Source organism: Micromys minutus, assembly GCF_963924665.1.
Source record: "Micromys minutus genome assembly, chromosome: 24".
NCBI lineage: Eukaryota > Metazoa > Chordata > Mammalia > Rodentia > Muridae > Micromys > Micromys minutus.
Window position 1 is genome coordinate 6,375,581 of NC_137959.1, and position 24,745 is coordinate 6,400,325.

Sequence of the window (24,745 nt, forward strand, 5' to 3'; positions counted from 1 at the left end):
TCCTGCTCTACACCAGCCTGCTGTCAGAATCTTCCTGGTAACTGGAGACAGGTCAGGGCTGGGGGGACTGCAGGATGAAGATGAAGAGCTGTTTTTAATCACTGCCACAAAAGCTTGGGAAAAAGATAAACCTTAAGTCACCAACACCCAGTATTTCCTTAAAGTGTTTTTAAAATAAATATGTGACTGATCTTCAGAATACATGGTCATGGATATGCTAAAATGGCCAGGAAGAAGGATCTTTGGGACAATGCTTGAGTACTATATAATCAAGTCCCAGGAGGAATGATATGTTGACATGTTTCCAGTTTCCTGCTCCCCCCCCCCCCGCCCCAAACAGCAAACAGCTTCAAGACCAAAAAGGAAAACCAAAACAGGATAGTAGGACTATGGGGTGTGATATTTTAATATTTTATGAAGCAGATTATATCTTATGTGTAAGGCATGTATCTCAAAGGAAAAAAACCATATATACAACTCTAAAAATGTTATCAATGTTTAATGTGGAGATTAAGTAACAAATCAATTAAAGATTTTTTACTTAAACTAGCTTCATTTCTTCTGAATTTTTCTACGAGTTAGAAATTTACCATTACACTTACTAGTTTAGAACCATCAGATTTTACTTCTGAAAAAATCCAATATCTTTAAAAAATTATAATTTTAATGTTAGCACAAAATTACTTCCTAACACTTTGTTTTAGAAAACTTTCCACAGCCAAAGATAGCCTATGTTTGAATTACAGTACTGCAAGGCACATACAGGACTCACCTCTTTTAAAACACACAGGGGACATACTCCCTGAAAGAGGATTTTAAAGTCCTTGGACAACTGGAAATACTACACAGCTCGGTTAAAAGCATGCCATACGTCATGCACTCTCTGTAAATTCACTTGCCATGTGTGAGTGATCCAGTAGTGACACTTGTTCCTGAATCTGGAGACTGGCAGCCGGGGTGGACGGTGGCACCACTACCACAGAGACTCATCATCTCTATTTTTAAAGACTTGAATTTTAATGTTGGGGCAATTATACCAGTAACAAAGGCTTTCATTTTCTTAAGACAAGATATATATCTAGCATCAATTCTTTTATAAAGAATGATAAATGAATTATTTTGTTCAGTACAACTAAAAATACACCATTTAAATCCTTCTACCAAATTTAATGCAGCTTAATTAGGGACTAGGTATGCCTTTTCCTCTCAACACTTTTGGCCAAGCATGTCTAACCATAAATGCAAATGGAAGTTTAAGAGGTAGATTTTTCTTTCCCATGATGCATTTTTGTCAAGAAAATAAAAACAACCACTGAATGTACTTTCTTAAAGTATTCAGGTCTAATGAAAAGAAAAATAAAAGATAGATATGCCTGACATTTTAACAGCCACAGTATTGGATGTTTTGTGACCAGATGCATTTTCAATTCTCTCAGGGTCAAAATACGAGTCTGCCAACTGTATTAAATCCTCCTCCGCCCCCTCCACCAGTTGGCCCACAGCTTCCTGGTGGATCATTGTCGTCAAATCCATTGGGCCGAAAAGAACATGAAGCAGATGCAGCTTGTAGGGCCCGGGCTCGAGCATTCAATTCTTGTTCCTAAAATTAAAAGTAATGTTTATAAAATTAATTAGCCAAGTAGAACGGATGGGTATGGCACATACACACATCTTCTCACTCTGTGTTAGTCTCTACCAGGCATCCTTCATTTAAAAACCCTGACATCAAGACAGGCACATGTCTTTAATCCCAGTACTCAGGAGGCAGAGGCAAGCAATCTTTGAGGACAGCCTCATCAACAGAGTTCTAGGACAGCCAGGGATACACAAAGAAACCCTGTTCGAAAAAACTAAAGTAAATGAAGCCTGTCTCTGCACAGTGGTACTGATAACTCTCCCTCACTAGTTTACTAGAGGGTTGCCCAAGAAATCAGTGATGTTTGTCTATTTGTTAAGTACATGTTAGGTGCTTAATAAACACTAATGCTCTGATTTTAGAGCATTCGTTACTGGAAGGCTGAGACGGCCCAATGATGAGTCCCATATCTGGAGCCCACACGATATAACCAACTCCCACATGTGAACAACATACATGCACACAAGTACACTCATGCAAAGAATGTAAAAAGCTAAAACTAGTTATTCAGCCTTATAAAGAGCAACCGTGAATGAATCATGGCAGAAGCACATGGTAGGGCATGGACCTAAATCAACACTGAGAAGAATGGCTGCTTATGCTCAAAGCCACTCGGCCAGAAGCAATCTGTGGACTTGGACTGGATTCCAAGTAGTAGTAGTTGCATAAGTAGCCATCTGTGTAAGTATTAATGGTAAGTCAGCCGTGTTCTAAACTTCTAGTTATTATGCAAAGCTAACCAATTTCTGTAACACTCTAGATCATTACCATACCCCTTTAAAATGAATCGTGTATCATCCTTTAGAAAGTTTCTAACTCAGCAAATTTAAACATCTTTGAACACCCCAGTAATTTCATCTATAAACACTGTAGTTCCTTTTTTGTTTTGGAGAGGGGTCTCTTTATGCCAGCCTCCAGCTGGCAATCTCCCTGCCTCCAGTTCTTTCCTGTTTGGCTTGCTGGCCTGCATCACACCTAGCTTCTGGTGGCTCTTTTTGTTGACAGAAAGTTGAGAAAGACAAATACACAAATACATACACACACACATTTGAGGACTGATTATTATCAAAGGAAGTTGTTTCTTGAAAAAGATATATTCATGATAAATCCCTCTTGTATGAAATATTTACTCTATAGCTTTTCCTCAGTAAATGTTCCTCATTCCTTGACTCTGTGGCAAATCTTTGAAGAACACAATATCCTTCACATATTCATTAAGTTCTTTATGTGACTCATCTGAAGGTCAATAGATTTTCCTTAAAACACTGACAAAAAGACCCGCAGGAGTTAATTTCAAATTTAGTTGTGGGTCTGGAGAGTTCAGCGTGTTTGTTGTGCAAGCCTAAAGGTGGACGGAGAGAACTGACCCCACAGTAGCCTCTGACCCATGGTGCTCCATGCCTCATAACAAATAAAGATGGGGAAAATAGCAGCCCTTTTCCCTGCAGGAGGAACTGAGGGGCAGGAAGCAAAACATTTACATTCCATGAAGTTTGTTTCTGTATGGCACAATTTGATAATCCTCTGTAACTAACGTGACATCATTTACAGCTATAAACAACTGAGGCACAGCTTTGTAATTTAAAAACAAAACCTTCTATATTGCAGATAACTGGCAATACTTCATACAGCATGCACGAGGAGTGGAAACATACATCTAGACTTAGGCTTCGGTATCCCTGGACAATGTGTCAATTTAAAGCTAGAGCACTGGACTGCCTGCTATTCAGTACTGTTCAGAAATGTATCTGTGCTTGCAACTCACCTGCAAATACAGTTTGTTGTCCTTCGTTATGGCGTCCATCAGTTCCTTCTGTAGCGGTGGATCTCCATTGACCCAGACGCCACTGGCTGCATTGTCACTGCGAACGGCATTTGCTCTGCTTTGCCTTTTGTACAAAAGCACATAAGCTGTGTCTTTTGGAAACCTACTTGTGATTTTCTGGACTGACTGAAAGGAAGTAAATGTCACCCTACTGTCATTAAATAAAAACCACTCTTGTGACACCTCCTTATTTTCCAAGTCCTGTTCAATGACTGTACTGGGGCTTTCTCCCCCTAGTAAACAATTCTGGGAGGGTGCTAATGCTAGACTTTCAGGCTGGGGGCACATCTGGTATGAGGACTCTGTACCTGTGACGTTTCTGGCATAAGAATAGTAATGGCCACTTTCAGAGGACACACCAGAGTGCACAACAACAGAACTCAATAGGTAGGGCACTAATTTGGGGCACAAAGTTTCTTCAGTCCCAGAAGGTTTTAATTTTTTAGGTAGGTTCTCATTAATATCAGTGAAGTCAACATCTACAGACCAACTTTCCGACAAGGAAGAGAAAGAAGCAGTTCTTTTAACTGGCAACTCCAAAACCAGCGGCAGTGACACATTGTCTAAAATTTTTCTTCTCACATGGTATTTCTGATCATAAGAGAATCTCAGGAGCGTAAGGATAAGGTACTCGGGCTCCTCTGTGATTTGCATGCTTTTCTCTGCATTCTGTAAAGAGGCACAGGTTTCACAGTAATACTGGTTCTCACCAGTAAGAACCTCTGGAGCCAAAAAGTAATTCAGTAAGTCAGTCACTGAAGTTGTGCTTTCACCTCCGGGGTTCTGAGGTACATCTTTACTGACGAGGATCTTTGTAGATTCTTCAGGGACAGAAGAGTTTGTGGCACAGTGAAACTCAACAGGAGGACTGCCTACTAGTCTTTGATTCACAGCTGAGTCACAGACAAAGGCAGTTGTTGCTGGATTATAAATCACTGGCTCTTCTTCCGGGTCAGGGACACCGGTCTGCATTAGCCCATCATCTTGTGCACTGGGTAACGAAGCTGGATCTTGGAAAGACAAGTCTTCCACAGAAGGGCTAGGACAAAAGGCTAGCGAAAGATCTGTGAAGGCTTCCACTTTGTGTGAGGTACTTTTGCAGTTCAGGCAGCAGATGTGAGTCTGTAGCTTCCCTCCAAACATTTTCTCTATGAGAGTCTTCTCACTGTCTCCTGTGCCAGGAGACTCTGAGGGCACAGCTGCCTTACTGGATACTTCTTGTAAACAAGTTTCAGTGCAGCCCAGACTTTCAGAAGACTTTGGAGAGGACTGAACGCGCAAGATCTTTTCTTCTTCATGGAGTCTGCAAGAGGGTATATCATTACATAGCCAAGATTAATGGTATTTACGTTTGAGATCTTGGTAGCTTATGCAAACAAGTTAATTCAATCAAGTAAAAAGCTTAAAGTCATTTTCTCCTCCTTTATGCAGGAGTGTGAAGTTAGTAGGAATGGCCTTAAGGAGCATGCTTCATTTCCACACTCAGCTCATCCACTGAACTGTCATACAACACTTGCACACACTGCTGCTCTGCTTGACATTTCAGCAGCCCAGCACCAAGAAACCAACACTGCCCTGAGGAAGGAAGGCTACGCAGGTGGACTACCTTTACTAGTGCTCACTCTAGAGAAAGAAATGGATACAGAAGTATACAGTACAGTAGGTCTTATGAATGAAGTGGTAAAAAGACACCACAAAATACCAAGCCCTTATAGTTTATCAACTGGCTCTTAAAGATTTCAGTCTCAGGTTTCCTTAATATTCATTAAAAAACAAAAAGCCCCCCAAACCAACCAAACATAAAACTCCAAACTCCAAACTCAACCAACCAACCAACCAGCCTCCCCTCTGACCCAGCATCCCTTGTCAGCAGTGCTGTTCTGAGAGGTCATGCAGCTGGCCTTGCTGTTACACAGTGCTAAGGGCAGGTTTGACAATTTTATAGCCTGGTCTCACTTTCTAGTCTCTCTCTGCTTCCCAACTGCCAGGCTGGTCTTAAACTCCTGCTGCCAGGCTTTCTCTGCCATGACAGACTATATGCTCTCTGAAACTGTAAACCAAACTCTAAAACTTTTTTCCTCTGTGTTATTTTTGGTCATGGTAGTATATTTTATCAAGCAATAGAAAAACAACACACACACACATATATATATATAAATAATAAATTGATATTTACTATATTAAAAGTAATAAAATATATAAAACAATAATCTAAAATGAATTAATTTTATTCATCAGAAATTAATTTCCAGCATTTTTAAGTAAGCATCATCATTTCAGTTTGTAAACCGTAAGCATGTGTCTCCACAGATGATGGCTGGATGTGGTGTCTGCACTGCATGCTTCCCCATTGATATCCGCTTTACAAGGTGAACTATGTGAAGAAAAGCTGAGTTCCCACAGACATGTAGTTAAAAGGGGATTCAGCAGAATTCTGAAGTTCTGGCAGCCCCTTAGAAATCCTGCTGCTATATTTTGATAACAGGTACTCTAAAGAGAAAGTATTCAAAACAAAAACCAAACTAAGAACAAATGTAACTTTATAAACACACAGCCACACGGGGTGCTTTAAAGATCAAGTCTGAAATCAGTATTCAGGGAAGTAAGGTACTAAGAGAAGACAGCTTAATGAACTTTACACTTTACCTGTCCAGCAGAAACCTGAGGTACTCAGAGCAGTCCTGTTGTGACCTGGGAGTAAACCACGGAGGTCTGGAAGCCTCAAAAAATATCCGAGGCGCGTACGCTTCCCTCTTGATTGTGCAAAGGAAAATGAGAAAGTGACTCTTATAGTACAAACCAGTGAGTAAGCCTCATAAAGATTACTCCTGCACTCCACTTTTACCAAAATATGTCAGGCATGGGTACAATGCAGAGGCAGAGGCAACATTTACATTAAGCAATCATCAGATTTGACACAAATGAATTCTGCACAGAACTGGAATCTCTGAAAAGTCATGGGACCTGCTGAGATGGAACAACCAAGTGGGCACAGGTGATTATAACAGGACTCAGACATCTCACACTCCTGCCATAGGGTCCCTGCTTTTATCCCTCTAAAACATTCATGGCTTTGAGTCCCTAAGCTTTTTGTAAAAACCAAACCAAAACAAAAAAGCAAAACAAAACAAAACACTGGAGTGTAAGAATGATGTTAATGAATGCAAATTGTGTGTGTGTGAGTGTGTATATGTTGTGTAGTGCAATAGGATCCATCCATACTTACTTTGCTGAGAATTTCTGTCTGGCACAATTCACTTGGCATGGAAACATTTTGTTTTCATTGTCCCTGGCTATGGTCTAACACTACCTTAGTAGTATTATAGCAGACTTGAGATGTGTGTGAGTGTGAGTGTGTGAGTGTGTGAGTGTGTGTGTGTGTGTGTATGTGTGTGTGTGCCTCCTGGCCCCACCTCTAGAATCCAGGCATTACAGAAGTGTGCAGCCACAACAGGGTAAGAGGCAGTTTACATTTCCCTGGGCCCTGATGTTAGTTTGTTAACATACTTCTCCCAGGTGAATCATATCCTCTGGGTGTATCACCAACTCTAAGCTACTACCTGTCATCTCAAACTTGCTCTTTCTTTCTCATTTCATTCTTTAAGAAACATATCCCAGTTCTAAAGACTGTCGTTTCCTGACAATGGTTATGCTGTGAGACAATGGCAGTTAGAGTGAACCAGGAAAATGATGATTTATGCTCTGTATGAGCAGCACACATCAATTCTACATATGTTCAAGCCTTAGCCAGGAGTTCCTTGGGAGCAGATCTCTGCTTGATTCTCACTACACTACACACAGAACCTCTGAATATGTCTGTTCAATGAATTTAACTACAGAACCTATAGACACTGCCTCAAGTTAATTACCCTGAATTAGTTTGTGGATATAAAAGAACACCACAAAGTCACAAAGTTTTAAGTTCAAGAGCCTACGAGATGAATAATGATCTACAAAAATTTGTAATTACAATAAAAGAATACCTAAAAGAAAATACGGAAAAACCAGGTGTGGTGGTGCATGCCTTTAATTATAGCACCTGTGAGGCAGGGGCAGGTGGATCTCTGCAAGTTCGAGGACAGTCAGGGTTAGAGTGAAACCTTGTCTTGAAAAACAAAACCATAACAAACAAAAAAGGACAATAGAGAAAAAGCCTAGACCACAGTTACTTTGTGTTTGTTATTATGTCAACATATTTAGTTTCTGTAAACTAACAAAACAAAACAGATTTCTAACCACAGTCAATTCTTTCCATCCATCCCTCTCTCCCTCCGTTCTTGTGTCTTTGAAACAGGATCTTGCTACATAGCCTAGACAGGCCCTGAACTCAGAGTCCTGCCCCAGTCTAAAGTGCTGGAGTGACAGGTGTGTGACATTAAGCCAAGGTTTAAGGTTCTTTTTTTTCATAAAGGAAATTCTTTATCAACAGGAAAGTAGACTTCATTCGTGGAAGGTTTAGAACAATATGTCAGCATAATAATCATCTGCAGGGAAGGGAAGCAGGGAGAAGAGACAAGAGTTCTCGGTGTCCAGGCACAGTTCCTGAGCATTTTGGAAGTGGATCTGTTATCTTGGGAAGACACATGATATACCATTCTATCAGTTAAAAAGACTCATTATGATATGTTGTTTAAAGTACATGGTCAGTTAATATTTACATACACACATAAATACTCACTTGTGTATGAGCCAAAAAAGCAAAGAGATGTTGTAATTTTTTCATTAATGAATTACACCCATTTAGATTTAAAGATAATACTTGTCTTCTGAACCTGAAAAAGAGCAAAATCTAATGTTATCTATACACTTTTTATAAAAGAAGTTAAAGGAAGCCAGTTTAAGAATGGGCCATCCTCAGCGTTACCTGACTTACAGGAAAGCTCTTTACTAACAGTTACTACACCTTGTGTGTACTCAGGTTTCCCACCAACCCCCCGAGTGCTGGATCACAGGTTTAGGCCAGTACACAATGTAGCACAATCCTTTTACTTCTGAGGAAGAAATCCAAGTGCTTCAGAGGCTGTGGATCCCCTAGAGCTGGAGTCACTGCCTGACTTGGGTGCTGGGACCCAAACTCAGAGCCTTCTCCCTGCTGCCACATGACTTTTTGATGTAGTCTACGTTGATGTTTTGCCCAAGTGTCTGCCCGTAGACTTATATCATAAAGGAGGCAAGGTGACAATAAATGAATGGACTCTTTCTACATGGCCTGGTCTAGATGCTGTCATAGTTCTATTAACAAACTGACTAAATATTAATTTTAACTTACAAAAAAATCAACTTAAAGTTGATTATTACAAAAGTCAAAAATATTCTTCCATGAAAACACATCATAAAGTCAGGGTGATTTGAACAGAGTAGGAATGTGGCTGGAGAGGTGGTCTGCAGTTGAGAGCACTGGCTGCTCTTGCAGAGGCTCTGGGTTTAACTCCCAGTACCCGCAAGACACTCACAGCATCTGTAACTCTAGTTTTAGTGGCTCTGACACCCCTGTGGCTTCTACAGCACCAGGCACTAAAGTGCAGTACAGACAGACACTCAGGCAAAACATCAGCAAAGACAAAGTAAAAACAAGTCATTAGGTCTCAGCAGCCAAGTCAGGCAGTTCAACCAGCTCAAGAGTTTACAGTCTCTAAGCACTTGAATTCCTTCTCTTTCTCAGAAATAAAAAGGGTGTGCCACCACTCAGGAGGTGAGGCGTCTGAGGCTGGTCTGGGCTACCAGAGTGAAAGAATGCATGTATGAGAAAGACAAACTTTGTCAAAAAACAAAGTAAGAATATTTGGTTAAACATCTGTTAAAAAAAAAAAAAAACACTCAAAAGTAAATAGGGATTTTTTTTTTTTTGTGGGTCTAAAATCTAGACAATACAAAAATTGAAGCTGTGACTATATAAAACAAAAAAATATATATAAATAAAACACTATAAATTTGAATCACATGGTTGGGAGTGTCACAGCATTACATACCTAATTTATATCATATAAAACAAACAGAAAGTCAACAGAGAAACACAAGAAAGAAGACAGCCCATTTACTTTGTTCTGCTCTCAGCAATGTTCAAATAAGAGTGCGACCACTGTCTGCTCTGGGTGTGCGTCTGTGTCTGTGATACTTAGTGCCCTGTGGCAGCCACTGTCTGTTCTGGGTGTGTGTCTGTGTCTGTGATACTTAGCGCCCTGTGGCAGGAGGGTCAGGGATTTGAGGCCAGTCTGGGTAAGACCCTCTTTTCCTAAAATAAAACAAGAATAACATTTGCTAAATTGTGAAAAATTTAATACTGATTGAATCAGTGCTGTCAGAAGTATAGTCACAGGCACAACCATACACTGGTATGTAAGGTATAGTAGAGTCACAGGCACAACCGTACGCTGGTATATAAGGTCCTATTTGGATTAGGAGATGGTCCATTGGATAACCTCAATCCCGAGCACTCATGTGAAAGCTGGGCAAAGTGCTTCTCCTCTGTTTAGTATTACCCTAATACTATGGTGCAGAGACAGGTGGATTCTGGGAGCCTGCTGGCCAGCAGTCTAGCTGGAGTGAGGAGCTCCAGGCTCTATGAGGAGCCATAAGGCCAAGAAATGATTGAGGAAGCTATCCTGACATCAGCCTGTGCACTTTAAGTATATCTACAAGGTTGAGCACTTCCCTCTATCTCTGTAGTGTTTAAGGGAAAATAATTTGGCATATCCAAAGAAAGTCTCATCTATGCATGGTTAGAGAAATGTTAACTATGAAGAAAACACTGATATTTACCACAGGTATGGGTTAGGAAACGTCAGGCTGGTAAGATGACTTGCTGGGAAAGGTGCTTGCCTGTGAGCCTGATGAGCTGAGTTCTAGTCCTGGAACCCAGGTGAAGGTGGAAGAAGAGAGCTGACCACAGTGCTCTTCTGGCTTCTACACCTGTGTCATAGTGTGTGTGCATGTCCCCACCAAATACCAACAAACACATTTAAAGAAAAAAGATAAATACCATGTCAAGTGACTGACAAAAAGATTTCAACAGAGTTTCTTCCAGATGTGTCCACACATACATTAATTATATGTAACTATTTTGTATTAGATAACTGCACAAAAAAAAAGTTCTAAAACAATGCACATAGCTGACACTTTTGAAAATGTATGGATCTTGGTTTTTACAAGTTTTTTTAAAACCAAAACTAAAAAAATTGATGTATTTCTTAAGAGATTCTCCTGTTATATCATTACTGGTTACACAACACCCTGCAGTTCCAAGTGCATCATAAGGTAACATGGCCAGCAAGGTGATGACCACTGGACACTTCAGTCTTAGATTTAATACCACGTGTGTCTAGGAGATCCCTTTATCATAAAACAAGTTGTAAAATACAAACTAACCAACAACAAAACTAAATGGGACCCCAGACACTTGGGTTTTATAGTCTGGGACAAACAACCAAACCCTAAACCTAAGCCAACATCTGACAGTCCATGCCTGTAGAAATTGTTTAAGTGCTAACAGCTTCCATCTTTGGGTCAGCTCAATTGACACTATTTTAAAGGAAAAGTTGACAATTATTTTGTATCTTCAAGGATATTTTTTTTTTTTTTGAGACAGGGCCTCACGTAGTCTATGCTAGCCTTATACACACCACGTACACATGTATCACCATGAACTATTCATCTTTTTGCCTCTATCCCAAGAGCTTGGGTTACAGATGTGCAACAGCAAACCTGGTTTTATGAGGTGCTGGAGACGGTGCACAGGTGCTGCACTGGAGGCAAGCACTCTAGCAGCCGTGTCTCTAGCACAAGGATATCACTCAGCTAAGACCTGACTCACAGGAATGAAAAGGAGCATGCCTCCTTTCATATCTGTTCAGGAACCAACATTTTGGCATGGAAACAAAGCTTAGGTTTCCTAAAAGAAAAAAGCAGCCACAGTGTATGAATTAAAAAGCTGCAGTGGGACAGTAGAAGCAAGGGGACGGGGTAAAAAGCACCAGCATTGTAGGACACATAAACTCTTTGAAGGAGGATCAGTCAATCCTTTTGGTTACATTACAAAGATATCAAGTCACACTGATTAAAAATCAAACAGTGGCATTGTAAATACGATGTCCAATGCAATCATTCAGAATCTGTGCTGGCACCTCAGCCGTTCCTGGGCATTAGGAGCAGTGTCATCTCTGACTGAGGCCATGTGAACACTTATGCTGCTACACGGGAGGAGGGACGTTCTCTCCTCCTGTCTCCTCAGCACGGACTCATTTCTACTTCAAATCACAAAGTTCACATTTAAACTTACTCTGTAGCCATAAACAATGCTTGTAACACACTGTTCATGTAACATGTGTTTCCCAGGTTAATAAGACCAGTTTTCCCAGTTTCAGATTTTCCAGAAAGTCTAGACAAGCAAGATGCCAAAGCATTGGATTGAGAAGTCCAGGCACTTTGATTGAGAATCAACTTAATCTTCTCTTCACTGGGCTTAGGAAAATCCTAGATCATAAAGAAAAAAAGTTTAAACATAAAGAGAAAGTTATTTTTTTAGTTAAGCCAACAACATGATGTGGGTCTTCCTTGCTGACATTTGCACTGTCTTTACTCTCATTCTGTACACGACAGAGAACATTCAGTCAGCTCTTCAAAACACCACACTACAGGGTGATGGCTAATTTCAATGGTTGACTTTACTGACTTAAAGTAATGGACAGCACTAACCAGGAACACTTGTGGGTGTGTGAGGGTGTCTCTAGAGGATTAACTAGAGGTTGACTCACCCTGAATGTGGGCTGTATGTCCCCCTCTGCTCAGCTGTGGCTGGCTCTCACTACGCTGAGAGCTGCTCCTTACCATGACTCCTACAGTGATGGAGCAGCCCTCAGACGGTGAGCCACAGGAACCTTCCTCCTAGTCACTTGATCACAGCACCCACAAAATAGAGACAGGGACACACGCCTCCCAGAGTATTATTAAGGGCTTTTATTTTTTTGAGACAAAAATCTCAATCTGTAGCCTAAGCTGGCCATGAACTCACAGTAATCCTCCTGCCTCAGTATCCCAAGTGCTGAGACCACAGGTGTGAAATACCATGCTTGTCTTAAATATTTTAAAAGTTGACAAAACAAGGAATTCAAGTTGCATGTGAATTACTTGTATTCAGATTCTATGATGGAAACAGAAGATGACTCTGGTGTGCCCAGTACCAGCCCACAAATATGGGATGCACAGGGATTTACTAAATGACCTGACTGTGAAAGGAAAAACTACATTTCATGGTTGCTATCAACAAAATTACTACACACAGTCCTCTTAGTAAAGCAGGAGATAATGAAATAAAAACCCAAGTGTTAATGATTTCATGCCTGAGCAGAGCAATGGGCAATAAGGAATGTTGGAAAAGTTGTTTATGCTTAAATGATTTGCTTTTCAAGACCAACTGTAGTAGTTTGAAAGAAAATGCCGCAGCCCATAGGGGTGGCTTTGTTGGAGGTATACTACTAGGGGTGGGCTTTGAGGTCTAGATGCGCAATCCAGCTCTCTTCCTGCTGCCTGCTGATCCAGACGAGAACTCCAAGCTCCTTCACCAGCACTATGTCTACCTGTATACAGCCATGTTTCCCACCAGGATAATAAAGAACTAACCCTCTTAACTACAAGACAGCCTCAGTTAAATATTTCCCATTAGAATAGTTGCTGTACTTGTAGTCACGGTGTCTCTTCACAGCAATAGAAACCTTCTGTCACCAAGACCACATCTAACACACCACAGAGGACCAAGACATTGCCATGGCATTTTAAACTGCCTTTGTTTTGTTTGTTTAGCTGCTGACAACTACCTGAAAATACTTTCCTTGGCTAAGAGTAAATAAACCCCTTGCTCCTGAGTACTGGACAACGGAAGAGTATCAGTCAACAGGCATGGCAGCAAAGAGGGAAGACAGTAACGATGCTTCTGTGCACCATTTACTTCTGCAAGGGCAGAGTCATACCAGCACCACACAGGCTGACCACCTTATGATTCAGCCCTAGTCCTTAGTCTGAGCTAGCTGAACCGATCAAAATCAGCATGTTCGCAATTTATCTTACATACACTACTAATGCAATGAGGCCTATATATTGTATTTGCTGCATTAATATAATGATTAGAATTGATATCTGGTAACTTCTGATTAAGCCTGACAGAACTCAGCTCTCCAAGTCTTTGGCTATGTTCTGATTTTGCAATCATCCATTTCTCAACACAAATATTCACTACTTTTTAGAACCCATCTTTTATGAACTCGAATATCAAGGTAACAAATAATTTAAATAGTAATTCTAAAAAATATAGACATTCATAAAGTGTATAACACAAAACAATCAAAATAGGAGGGAATCAAGTATTTCCTTGATTCTAAGAAGATAGATTTAATTGTCCACATTTCTGATGCTGATGCAGGACTGATGTCTGTATGTATCGAATGTAGAATTCCATCACTAGCCAATTTCTCTAACAGCTCATCAATTAAAACTGACACCTTTTATTTGATGACACTACAGAATTAAGAAATGTGGTTATTGATCTAACATGGCAATAGCAAATAAGAGATTATGTCCTGGTGTTGTGGTATATATTAAATATGAATGACTTTTCCCTTTATTGGCCCTGTGGTCTCACCTCTCTGATGCCGCTCTAGTATGGAGCTGAGCACATGGACTCCATCACTTGGTCCACAAGCTACACTCTTCACAGGATTCCTTTCCCAGGCGGGTGGATATGACCACCCCACTCTGTTCCTTTCCACTACCGCCCAGCATAAACATTACTCCAAAGCCCAACAGCTTTTCATAGTAGGTTTATATGTTAAGTTCTCAATCCACAAACTCTTTACACAATATAATTATGTCCAATGGACAAAGATACAAACTGCCCTTCTATATGAGATAAAAGACCTACAGAATCCCTTAGAATATTCATATCTGCCTAACGCCAATTAAGTCCGTCTGGATCCAGTTCATCCTTCTCGAACTCCATCTTAATTTTTCTCCTTTCTCTCTGCCCCCTCTTTTGTTTTCTTACCTTTTCTCCGCCCACCTCTCCACTGTCCAAACATATATCACCTTAACATCAATCCCTGGCATTAATGAAACCACCATCTTAAAAACTGCTCATTACAGTAAAGTAATACATTTTACCAAATTTGTCCCTTATATATTGTGTGTAGCTCACAAAGACCGGTACAAAGCCATCATACCTTTATTGCCTCCAGAATAGGTTCATAGAGATCTGGGAATCCGGAATAATGGTACATCATACAGTGAACCAGCTCTGTTAACTGCACTAAGAAGGCTGTGCTGGAAGGCAGGCCATCACTTCTAAAGGAGTGAACCAAGTTAACTATATGAGGGACAATCTGAAGAGAAAACAGAAGTAAGCACTCTTAATTTACAAAAGTTGACAGCATAATCACAACATAATAAACACATACTTTTCTGTGTGTTTAGTCATGTTTTTTTTCTTAAAGTCACACACACTGTTTAATTAGCAAGGTAAATCTAATTTTTTAAGTCACACAATTGCATTAAAAATTTATTTTTCATTTATGTATGTGTCTGAGTGTGTGTGTGCGTGCACGAGTGTGCCCACAGAGGACAGGAGAGGGTGTTGAATTCCTCTGGAGCTGAACTTACAGGTGGTTGTGAACCACACAAACATGGGCGCTGAGAACTAAACTTGGGTCTTCTGGCGCGCCCTCTTAACTGCTGACCTCTCTCCAGCTCCTGTAATTGCATTTAATATGCGTCTTCTTCAGCTCAGCTGTAAAAAGCATCTCTCTCACCAAGCTCCAGAAGCTCAGTTCAATCTCTGGAACCTACATGGTGGAAGAACCTACGGTCAAATCGTCCTCTGACTTCCACACGTACTTTGATAGATTATATTAAATAAAATGTTTTTAGAAGGGCCAGTGAGATGCTTAGTAGGTGAGGTATTTGCTACCAAGCTTTAAGGACCGGAGATTGATCCAGAGAAACTGTCTTTTGATCTCTGCCTGCTGTGGAATGCACACAATCAACCTAAAATGCACACAGGAGTTTCAGTCATTGTTGCATTAAAAAAAAAAACTCTTTCAGATGAAAATGTTACCGCCATTCTATTGAATAGATCAATTGCTTTAAAAAAAAAAAAACAAAAAAAACAAAAACAAAAAAAAAAAACCCAAAAAAACCCTCTTTTGCGTTCCTTGGCTCAAGCCTTACCCTTGTGTACGCCAGGCAAATGTTCTATTAGTGAGTCACACCCACAACCCAACCAGGTTAGTTAACAGAACAACATTAAAACTCCCACAAAAACAACACAATGACCCATCTGCGTCTGCCCTGGAATTAGCAAAAGAGCTCCATCTAGTGTTAAGTTTAAAATTCCCAACTGAAAAAAAAAAAGCACATAGCAAAAGTCTCTGAAATAACTTAAGTATGTCCTACAATTGTGCTCAGGTAATAGCAGTACATTGGTTGATAAGAACAGGAATGATACCTTAGATAGATCAAATCCTTATTAGCAAAGCAGCTGCCCCCAAAATAATGCTCACTATTCACAAAAATCTTAAAAAATATTTATACTGGTAAACTGCACAATAATGCTCTTTCAATTAAAATTAGTCTAAATACCTGCTCTTATACAAGCAAAGGTATAAGACATAACAAAAATGGAAATTCTATTTTACATATGGCTGATATCAAAGAATTTTTTCAGCTAATTATTAATCACAATCTAATATTATATATATATGTATACTTATATATGTATGTATATGAACTAAAGGTGTCCCAGGTCCTGTATATGCAATACTTTTGAAGCTCCAAATTCTAATATACTGCATTCACAACTCTATCAGGGTTGTCCGACCAAACAGTACTAAGAACAGCCAGTACTGGCCCAATCAGTTCCCTTTCTTGCCACTGTGGCCCCCAATCAGAGGTCAGATTCTCCAATTAACAGTGACTGCTGTTCTGCACTGTCTGAACTTACTCTGTGGTGAGGCACTAAGTCACACTGAACGCTTTATGCCACCTTTTAAAGCCTCAACTCCATTACAGTTAACCGATGTGGTCATCTATAGCAGGTGTGTCTAGAACCACACTGTCCGGCAGCCACTAGGTTTATGTTCCAGAATTACGGGGTTGGAAAGGAGGAGGCACAAAAAGTGCACAATTTAAATTTATGATTTAAAATTCTAATCTTTTACTAATTTGAAATTTTCTTGGATAACTCATACACATACATAAACATGAACTTACTCTCAATCCCCACCCTCTCTTAATTTTTGATTTTATGCATTTGAGTATTCTCCCTGCATGTATGGCACTCACGGAGGGAAGAAGTTGGTCTCAGGTCCCCTCGACTGGAGTTACAGTGACTGTGAGTCGTGTGGTGTGCTGGAATCAGTTGCAGGTCCACAGGCAGGGCAGCCAAGCTGTGGACTGAGGCGTACCATGCCTTCCTTGGACCCACTGACCCTATGGACCCCTCTCTCCTCTCTCACTCAGCTTACGGCCTGTGCTGTGCTCTCATCAGCTTTCTTCGGTTATGTGTGGCAGCCTGGAGTGTGGACGTGCCCACTTCCAGATCCTAATGAGTTTGTTCTTTTGTTACCATGTCTGCTTTTCCTCCTTCCTTCCCTCCTCCTCATCCTGAGGACACAACCCAGGCACTCCTGCATCTTAGAAGAGCGCTCTATCACTGAAATGTCCTTTCTAACACATCTCTACATTTCTATCACATTTCAGCGACAATTTCATAAAGCTAAAATCTGTCACTTTCTTGCTAAATTAGTCTGAAGTCCAAAATTATCTTGTTTTTTCAGAAGTAAAGGAAGAAAGATGAAAGAGAAGGACTCTAAGAGTGAATGTCATTGTTTCAAGTCTCCCAAATCTCTTCCAGTTGTGATCTAGTCTTTCCAAGCAGGCTGAAGTTTTGTCTTCCATCACACTGTAAATAGCCACTTGAATCACCAACATGGAAATAAGACACAGTTCTTCCCAGCACTGCAGACTGCTATGGCTGAGGCCTTCTAAATGCTTCCAACTGAGATTAAAAAATATTTATTCTGTTTTATGTGTATGAGTGTTACCTGTATGCATGTGCGCGTAAAGGTACATACCCAGGGAGGTCAGAACCCTCAGAACTATAGTTACAGATGGTAGTGAGTCACAACGTGGGTGTTGTGAACTAAGCCTGGGTTGTTCACTGAGTTATGTCTAGCCCCCAAATTAAGTATTCTTAATGTGTGAGATTAAATACATTTAGAAATTACTGCAATACTCATTCAACTACTTGAGAAAATACATATAACTTATTTAATTACTAATTTTGCATTTTTTTTGTTTTTCCATCTTAACTGTGTACCACAGACCTGTCTAAAATGAATTTTATTTTTATAAAAAGTATATAAAGAGCAGCCTGGCCTGTAACAACACATACCAGAACGTGTGGTTTACTGTCAGATTTCTAAACATGAGATGTAATGGATGGCTGTTTACCCCAGGCCAGCTCATACGCACCTACCCCACACAAAATCCTCCACTGAGTTATCTGGAGTCACTGCTAACTTAACCACCACATGTGAGCTTCACTGCTGGATCTCCAGGCTATTTTTAGTTGAGCATTACAGAGTATTCACACAGTATTAGGTCTTGATTTTCAGGCTTTACTTAGATCAAATATTTCAAATTTCAAACCCAGATATTTCTTAAATAGATGACTTAAAACTGCTTTAATCCAACAGCTGAAATTTCAGTCAAGCATTTCAATTGTGTTATCTCAACTTCCTTTTTCAGAGAGAGAGAGAGAAACTAATACAAAAGGTAAGGAAGTATCTTTCTTCTTTTAATAAACTGCAAGAAAAGGAGTGAGCTCTGAGCAGAGCCCGTGCGATCTGTGTGGCTGAGGAATGGCAGCAGTGTGCAAGGAGACGCAGTAACTCCTTTCCCACAGCATTTGAAAAGCTTTACTCAAATAACATGACTATTTACTCATTGTACGTGACAATGTCAGAAGACAGGGACACACTTTCCTCTCCTGGAGCATTTTGTTTGTGTACTTATGTAAATTAGCTAAAAACTGAGTGATCTCATAAACAGAGAATCTTCTGGCTTCACCATCAATTTCACTGCTATGAGAGCAATGACTATAAAAATCACTCATCCAAAATATGGGATGAAGTGACTTATTGTCAAGGTTTCCTCAAAACAAAGTCTGTGACTTTCCCCCGAGGACGAGGTACTCAGCAGCCCATGAGAGCCTACGGTGCTGAGGATACCTTGCTAGCTGAGCACAACCAAGAGGAACTAGCTCTTCTCTTGTCATGTCTCCTGACTTGTCACGGTGCATTAGTGTCCCTCCGGTGGGAGGGACTGCTGCTGAGTTTACTCCTGTGAAACACGCTCAGACCTTGGAGAATGCAGAGAACCATGTGACAGTTTCCTGAACCAGACAGATTCCCAATAATATTGTCATTTCTCACATGTAGTAATCAACAACTGCAGTCAAATCAAAGCCAGCAAGCAAATGGTTCTGAGTGATCGGGAGAACTGTGACTGCCATTAAAGATGTTCTGTTAAGAATTATAAAGTTACACGACATAATATACAGCTAACCTACAGTCTTCTCATTAAACATCCAATGTGAGCTACATTATGAGAACCGTTATTTCCTGCTCAGAGCTTACACCGTACTTACCACATGGAATGCCTCTGGAGAATGTTGGAAACTAAGCAGCATATGAGAGAGGACTGCAAGAGCACCAGGTCTCACAAGTGGAAACCAAAGCCGATTAAAAACCTGCGGAAGGAGAAACCATCTTCAGAGTTCACTGCTAAGGATTTATGACCCCTCCCTACAGCTGACGGCTCTCCGTCAGTGTCCCCTATCGCAACACATTATTAGACGAAAAGGAAATAACAACAGGATTGAAATAAAAGAGAATTTGGTGGCCTAAACATTCTCAAAATTCCCACATTAAGTGAAATATGCAAATAAGGTTACAGCCCCCAGGGTCACTATCCATTCAGTTCACTGTCAGTATTTACTGAACACCAACTATCATCTGGCACTGTTCAGTTACTGTAGGTCATATTGGGCTTATGGCTAAGAGGACATGTACAAGATAACAAAGAGAAATAAATAGCAACACATGCTAAAAATACAAAGTAGAACACGGTGACCAGCAAACAGGGTAGCAAAGGAGTCTGTCATTCTAAAGACGGTGTTAAAAATGACCCAGAAAAATGTGACAGCTGAGTGTAAACTGTTAGGACAGGAGCATTTATGAACAGACAGTACTGCAAAGGCCCCAGCCATCCAGACTGGTACACCAGACAACTAAGAGCAATGCCACTGAGGTGAAAGATGAAGGAGAACATCTGGAGATAGGATGGCAGAAGACTGCAATAGGAGCACTTGTGCAACATATAAAAGGGACCAAAGACAGGGAGCAAGGACGCCGCTGAGGTCAGTGGAACAAGGGATGATGACTTACACCAGCAGCAGGGATGTAACAGGTGTAGGAGTAAAACTTACTGTTTTACTAAAACTTACAGGACAGTGAGTTAGTAAAACTTACAGGACAGTGCTTGAGAGACAGTAAAAAGAGAAGGGTTGCTCCAAAGACTAGGGCCTAAGTGAGTGGGAGTTAATTAAGACAGCTATTTCTCAAGAGGCAGAGGACCAGGTTTGGGAGTAAAAATCAGTAGCAAGAGTGTGGATGATATGAATTTAAGATTTTCCAGTATAGGCTACTCCCTTCCTGAGTTAGTCAGAACATGTGTCTTTGTAATAGCTTTCTTTTGCTATAATAACTCTTTATGGAAAAAAAAAAAAAACCCCACAAAATCCAGTTTCTCCCCCAAAGAAAAGAAAAGCAAAAGAGAAAGATCAGAGTTTAGATAACTGAATAAATGCACTATGGTTTGAATAAGAATGGCCCCCATAGCCATATTTGAATTTGTAGTCATCAGGGAGTGGAGCTATTTGAGGGTTAGAAGGATTAGGAGGTGTGTCACTGCGGGTGGGCTTTGAGGTTTCCATGCCAGGCCCAGGTTCTGTGTCTGTCTGTCCATCTGCCTGCTACATGAGGATCAGGATGCAAAGCTCTCAACTACTGCTCCAGAGCTATGCCTGTCTGCTTCCAGCCATGAGGGCTATGGACCAACCCTCTGAAATTGTAAGCCAGCCCCAATTAAATGCTTTCTTTTATAAGATCTTTTCTTGGTCACTTGCCTTGGGGTTTCATTGCTGTGAAGAGACACCATTATTAAGGAACCTCTTAAGAAAATATTTAATTGGGGCTGGTTTATAATTGTGGCAAGTAAGTTAGAGACCAGGCAGATATGATGCTGGAGCTAAGAGTTCTACATCTTAATCTGCAGAAGGCTGGGCAGAGCATGAGCATAGGAGACCTCAAAGTTCCCTCCCCTCCAGCACACACTTCCTCCAACATGGCCACACCTAATAGTGCCACTCCCTGGACCAAGCATACAAACATGTGAGTCTGTGGGGGGACTTACCTATTCAAATCAACAGTCATGGTGTCTCTTCACAGTAATACAATAGTGACTAAGACAAAATGAACACCTAATTCAAGGGTAAATAATGAACTGAAATATAAATCTGTTATGCCTTAAGTTGGACACCTTATTTAAATCCATGCAGCATCTATGGTTACTGTAATAGAACACTTACTGCAATTAAGTATGTATTAAAAAGAAAGTGGACCAAAGGTAAGTTAGAACAGAGCCTGATATGTCAGTAAAAGACAAGAGCCAACAGGACATAATGCCCTTTACTTAATGGGAATTAAGTAAATTAAGACAGTGTTTTAATGAGAAAGTGACCTAGCTAAGGATATAGATTAGGGGTAAAGCTTGCCTAACCCTGGGCTGGATTCCTAAGCACTGGGGGACAAACTAAAAACCCCAAAAATGTGGTGACCAGTTGTGTCCTGGGTTAGTAACAAAGAAAGCAGAGTCTCAAGGCAGGGCTGGAGAGATGGCTCTGTGGTTAAGAGCACTGACTGCTCTCTTCCAGAGGTTCCAATTCCCAGCAACCACAGGTGGCTCACAACCATCTGTAATGGGATCCAATGCCCTCTTCTGGAGTGTCTGGAGACAGCTACAGTGTACACACACACACACACACACACACACACTTTAACAAAAAGAGCTCATGGGAGCCAAGCATGGTGCTAAATACCTATACCCTTTCTATTTGTGGCTAAGGCAGGAGAAAGATTGAAAGTAAGTATTGTCATAACCAACACTAACAACAACAGAGAAACAACCACGAAAACTTAGAAAACTGCAAACTAGTTTCAACTGACTACCTCTGTTTCACTGGCTGCTGCCCCCCAAACCTATTTAAAACAAAACCCAAACTAGGAACACACCTATGCACCCCAATGGGCTGGCCCACTTCTACTCACCAGTTCTATTTTCAGCAAAGTAACATCTATCAAAATAGTAAACTTCTGAACAGCTGCCAGTCCTTTCAGGAGAGCAATTACCCACGTATCCACATGCTGAGCCAATGGCCAGGACAGCCAGTCAATCATTCTGAAACAAAACACAATTATCAGTACTTAAATACGTTCAATATTAGTTAGGAATAGCAAGAGTTACAGTAAGTAAACATTCAGCTTGTGACTCAGTACTTACTGAGTTTCTAGTAAAAAGCAATATACTGAAATGAGTGTAAGGGTGGCCTGTTTGAAGCACTTTCTGGTCTTATAAGCTGACAGTTTCTTTATCTAATATATTCTCATAAGGCTTTGTGATAAATGATCATTTCTCATAAATGTCAAATTTCAATTGGATGCTTTTTGATATAGGGATATCAAAAACTTGTTCAACAGTAAATGTTACAAGAGGAGTTTAAAAATCAGACATCTGATGTATGACTATCAATCAAGATTTTGCTTTTTGGTAAGTAATGTAATATGAAAGACACCATTAAAGAGGCTACATTCTGAAGCAGGTTTCTACACATCTTTCAAAATTCTATACTCAATGACAACATAAGAACCTCCAATCATTATAAACACTGACCATGCAAATATTCTAATGACCTGTCTTCCATTACCATGTATTTCCTTTCTTAAATATCAAGCCACTTCAATAGAATAAAGAACAAGTAGTCTGGGTTCTGACTGAGCTGCTTTCTAAAGCTAGATATACAGCACACTGAAGACCAGCACAACTCTATGGAACATAGCCAGGATACACTGTTTATGAAACTTGGTGAAGCAATCTATTCTGATGGATTAGATACTAATAAAAGAGCAAAGAAAAACTCTTAAGTTTCTGAAGGTTTAAACATCTCAATTCATGATTTATTAGTTCAGAAAATCTAACATTGGAAATACTCATGTCCGTAACTCGACATCAAATATTAACACAAAGAACAATTTGTATCCTTCTAAAAAGTTTATTATTAATGTGTGGGTATGTCTATATGTGTATGTGTGTGTATATGCATGCCTTAACACATACGTATGGAAGCCAAAGTAAGGGATCTGAGGAATGAGTTTAGGTGGCCAGACTTGTGGAGAATGTAATCTCTCCTGCTGAGCCATCTCATCAGGTCAGCAATAACCACTGTGACTGTACAAACTGTGACGGAGAGAACACCACAACACCAGCACTGCGTAACATCTACCTAAAGACTGGAGTGTCATCTTTGTCAGCCTTTCTTTCTCTTCTGGCTTTCAAGACAGGGTCTCAATGTTGCCCAGGTTAGCCTTAAACTTGTGGCAGTCTTCTGTTGTAGGCTCCCAAGTGTTGGGTTTCTAATAGTACACAACCATTTTTTTTTTTTTTTTTTTTTTTTGTTTTTAAGATTTAAATGTTTTAAAAAGTATGAAGGATCCCAAATACAACACACACTAACTGCTGTTATTTGGCTGCCCTCCATTCTCTATTCAAATTTTATTTTTCTTTTTTCCTGGCTTCTCACCACAATAATAATGGTTACAAGTCATTAAAGTAGTTGCTATTAGCTAATTTTCAACTATTGCAGGGCTGCTTTTCAGAAAAATCTGTAGGTATTATACAGAGAATAATGAAGACACATGCATTTCAGAAGAGTTTATTTACGTTGGGAGCAGGTACTGAGATGAGCTGGTAGAGTGCTTTTTGGTTGGCCATGCAAAGGGCCTCAGGCTGGATCAACACTTTGAAAGTCAGACATCCCTACAAATTCCAGCACTTGAGATGAGAACTGGAAACTAAATGTCATCATTAGCTACTATCAAGGGGGGTGGGAAGTTTGTGATGCAGAGATGCTGTTGCAAAAGGTAAAAGCAAGCTTAGTATGGTGGCACATGCCCCTTTAATTCTAGCACTCGGGAGGCAGAGGCAGAGGCAGGCAGATCTCTGTAGGTTAGAGGTTAGAAAAGAATACACAATAAGACTGTCTCAAAAAAAAAAAAAAAAAGGAAAAATAAAACCTATAGGAGTATGTTGTATTCTCATGCTGGAAACACTTGCCTAGTGTATGGTTGGGTTTGATCCACAGCACTGCAACCTCCTCCCCCAAATGTATACTCTAGCATCGTTTGTGACATGGTAATACTTCAAAAGATGTAACCGGCCACCTGTAAGGGAAGGACAGGTACAGTGCAGTCTTCACAATGCATGTGAAGTACAAGGATGCTCCAAAATGGAAAGGGAAGAGCAAGGCATGGTGGCTCGCTTGCAGTCTTAGTACTTACGAGAGCAAGGCAGAAACTTGAGGATAGCCTTAACCAGAGAGTGAGTTCTAATAAGCTAGCTTGGGTTAGACTAGAGTCTTATCCCCAAATAAAAGATGAGATATTACTAAAATAAAAATACTAGTGAATTAAGAAACCCCAACAACTATTTTTGTTTAAATGCAAAGGCGCACATTAAAAGGAGGTAGTGTGGGCACTTCTGCTTGGCTCTGTGGACTCACTGTCGGTGCAGATCAAGTGCACGCAAGGACAGAACCTCCATCTCACTGTAAAGAGAGGGCCATTCCAATGGAAGGAGGAGTAATGTCCACTCTCAGTGGCTCTTTACTATTGATAATATCTTATGTGCCTTTCCTAGACTGTCCTCTTCAAGCTTCTCAGTTTATCAGTCTCCATTCTACCTTATCCAGAAGTTAGATAGTGGTAAAGCCTGCATCTTCCTTATACTCAGGTGCTGACATCTAATCCTCAATTGTGAAATGAGACCTTAGGAGAGACTATGACCAAGGCCCCTATGACTGGGATCAGCACTCTAATAAAGGTGCTAAGGGTGAGTGTCCCTGTACC

The 24,745-nt window shown here is 40.4% G+C and overlaps 1 protein-coding gene across 1 annotated transcript in view; it reads right to left on the reverse strand.

The window, feature by feature from the left end:
- Positions 1 to 387: 387 nt before the first annotated feature.
- Positions 388 to 24,745, reverse strand: part of USP38 (ubiquitin specific peptidase 38) — a 30,118-nt gene continuing 5,760 nt past the window's right edge. Inside the window, exons 3-10 of the mRNA XM_080937298.1 lie at positions 21,893 to 22,022; positions 19,153 to 19,254; positions 14,669 to 14,827; positions 11,737 to 11,930; positions 8,140 to 8,233; positions 6,108 to 6,214; positions 3,402 to 4,764; positions 388 to 1,600 (exon numbers count right to left, since the gene is read on the reverse strand). Of these exons, the coding sequence (XP_080793424.1) occupies positions 1,439 to 1,600; positions 3,402 to 4,764; positions 6,108 to 6,214; positions 8,140 to 8,233; positions 11,737 to 11,930; positions 14,669 to 14,827; positions 19,153 to 19,254; positions 21,893 to 22,022 (2,311 nt within the window). The 3' untranslated portion in view covers positions 388 to 1,438. The remainder of the gene's footprint in view (positions 1,601 to 3,401; positions 4,765 to 6,107; positions 6,215 to 8,139; positions 8,234 to 11,736; positions 11,931 to 14,668; positions 14,828 to 19,152; positions 19,255 to 21,892; positions 22,023 to 24,745) is intronic.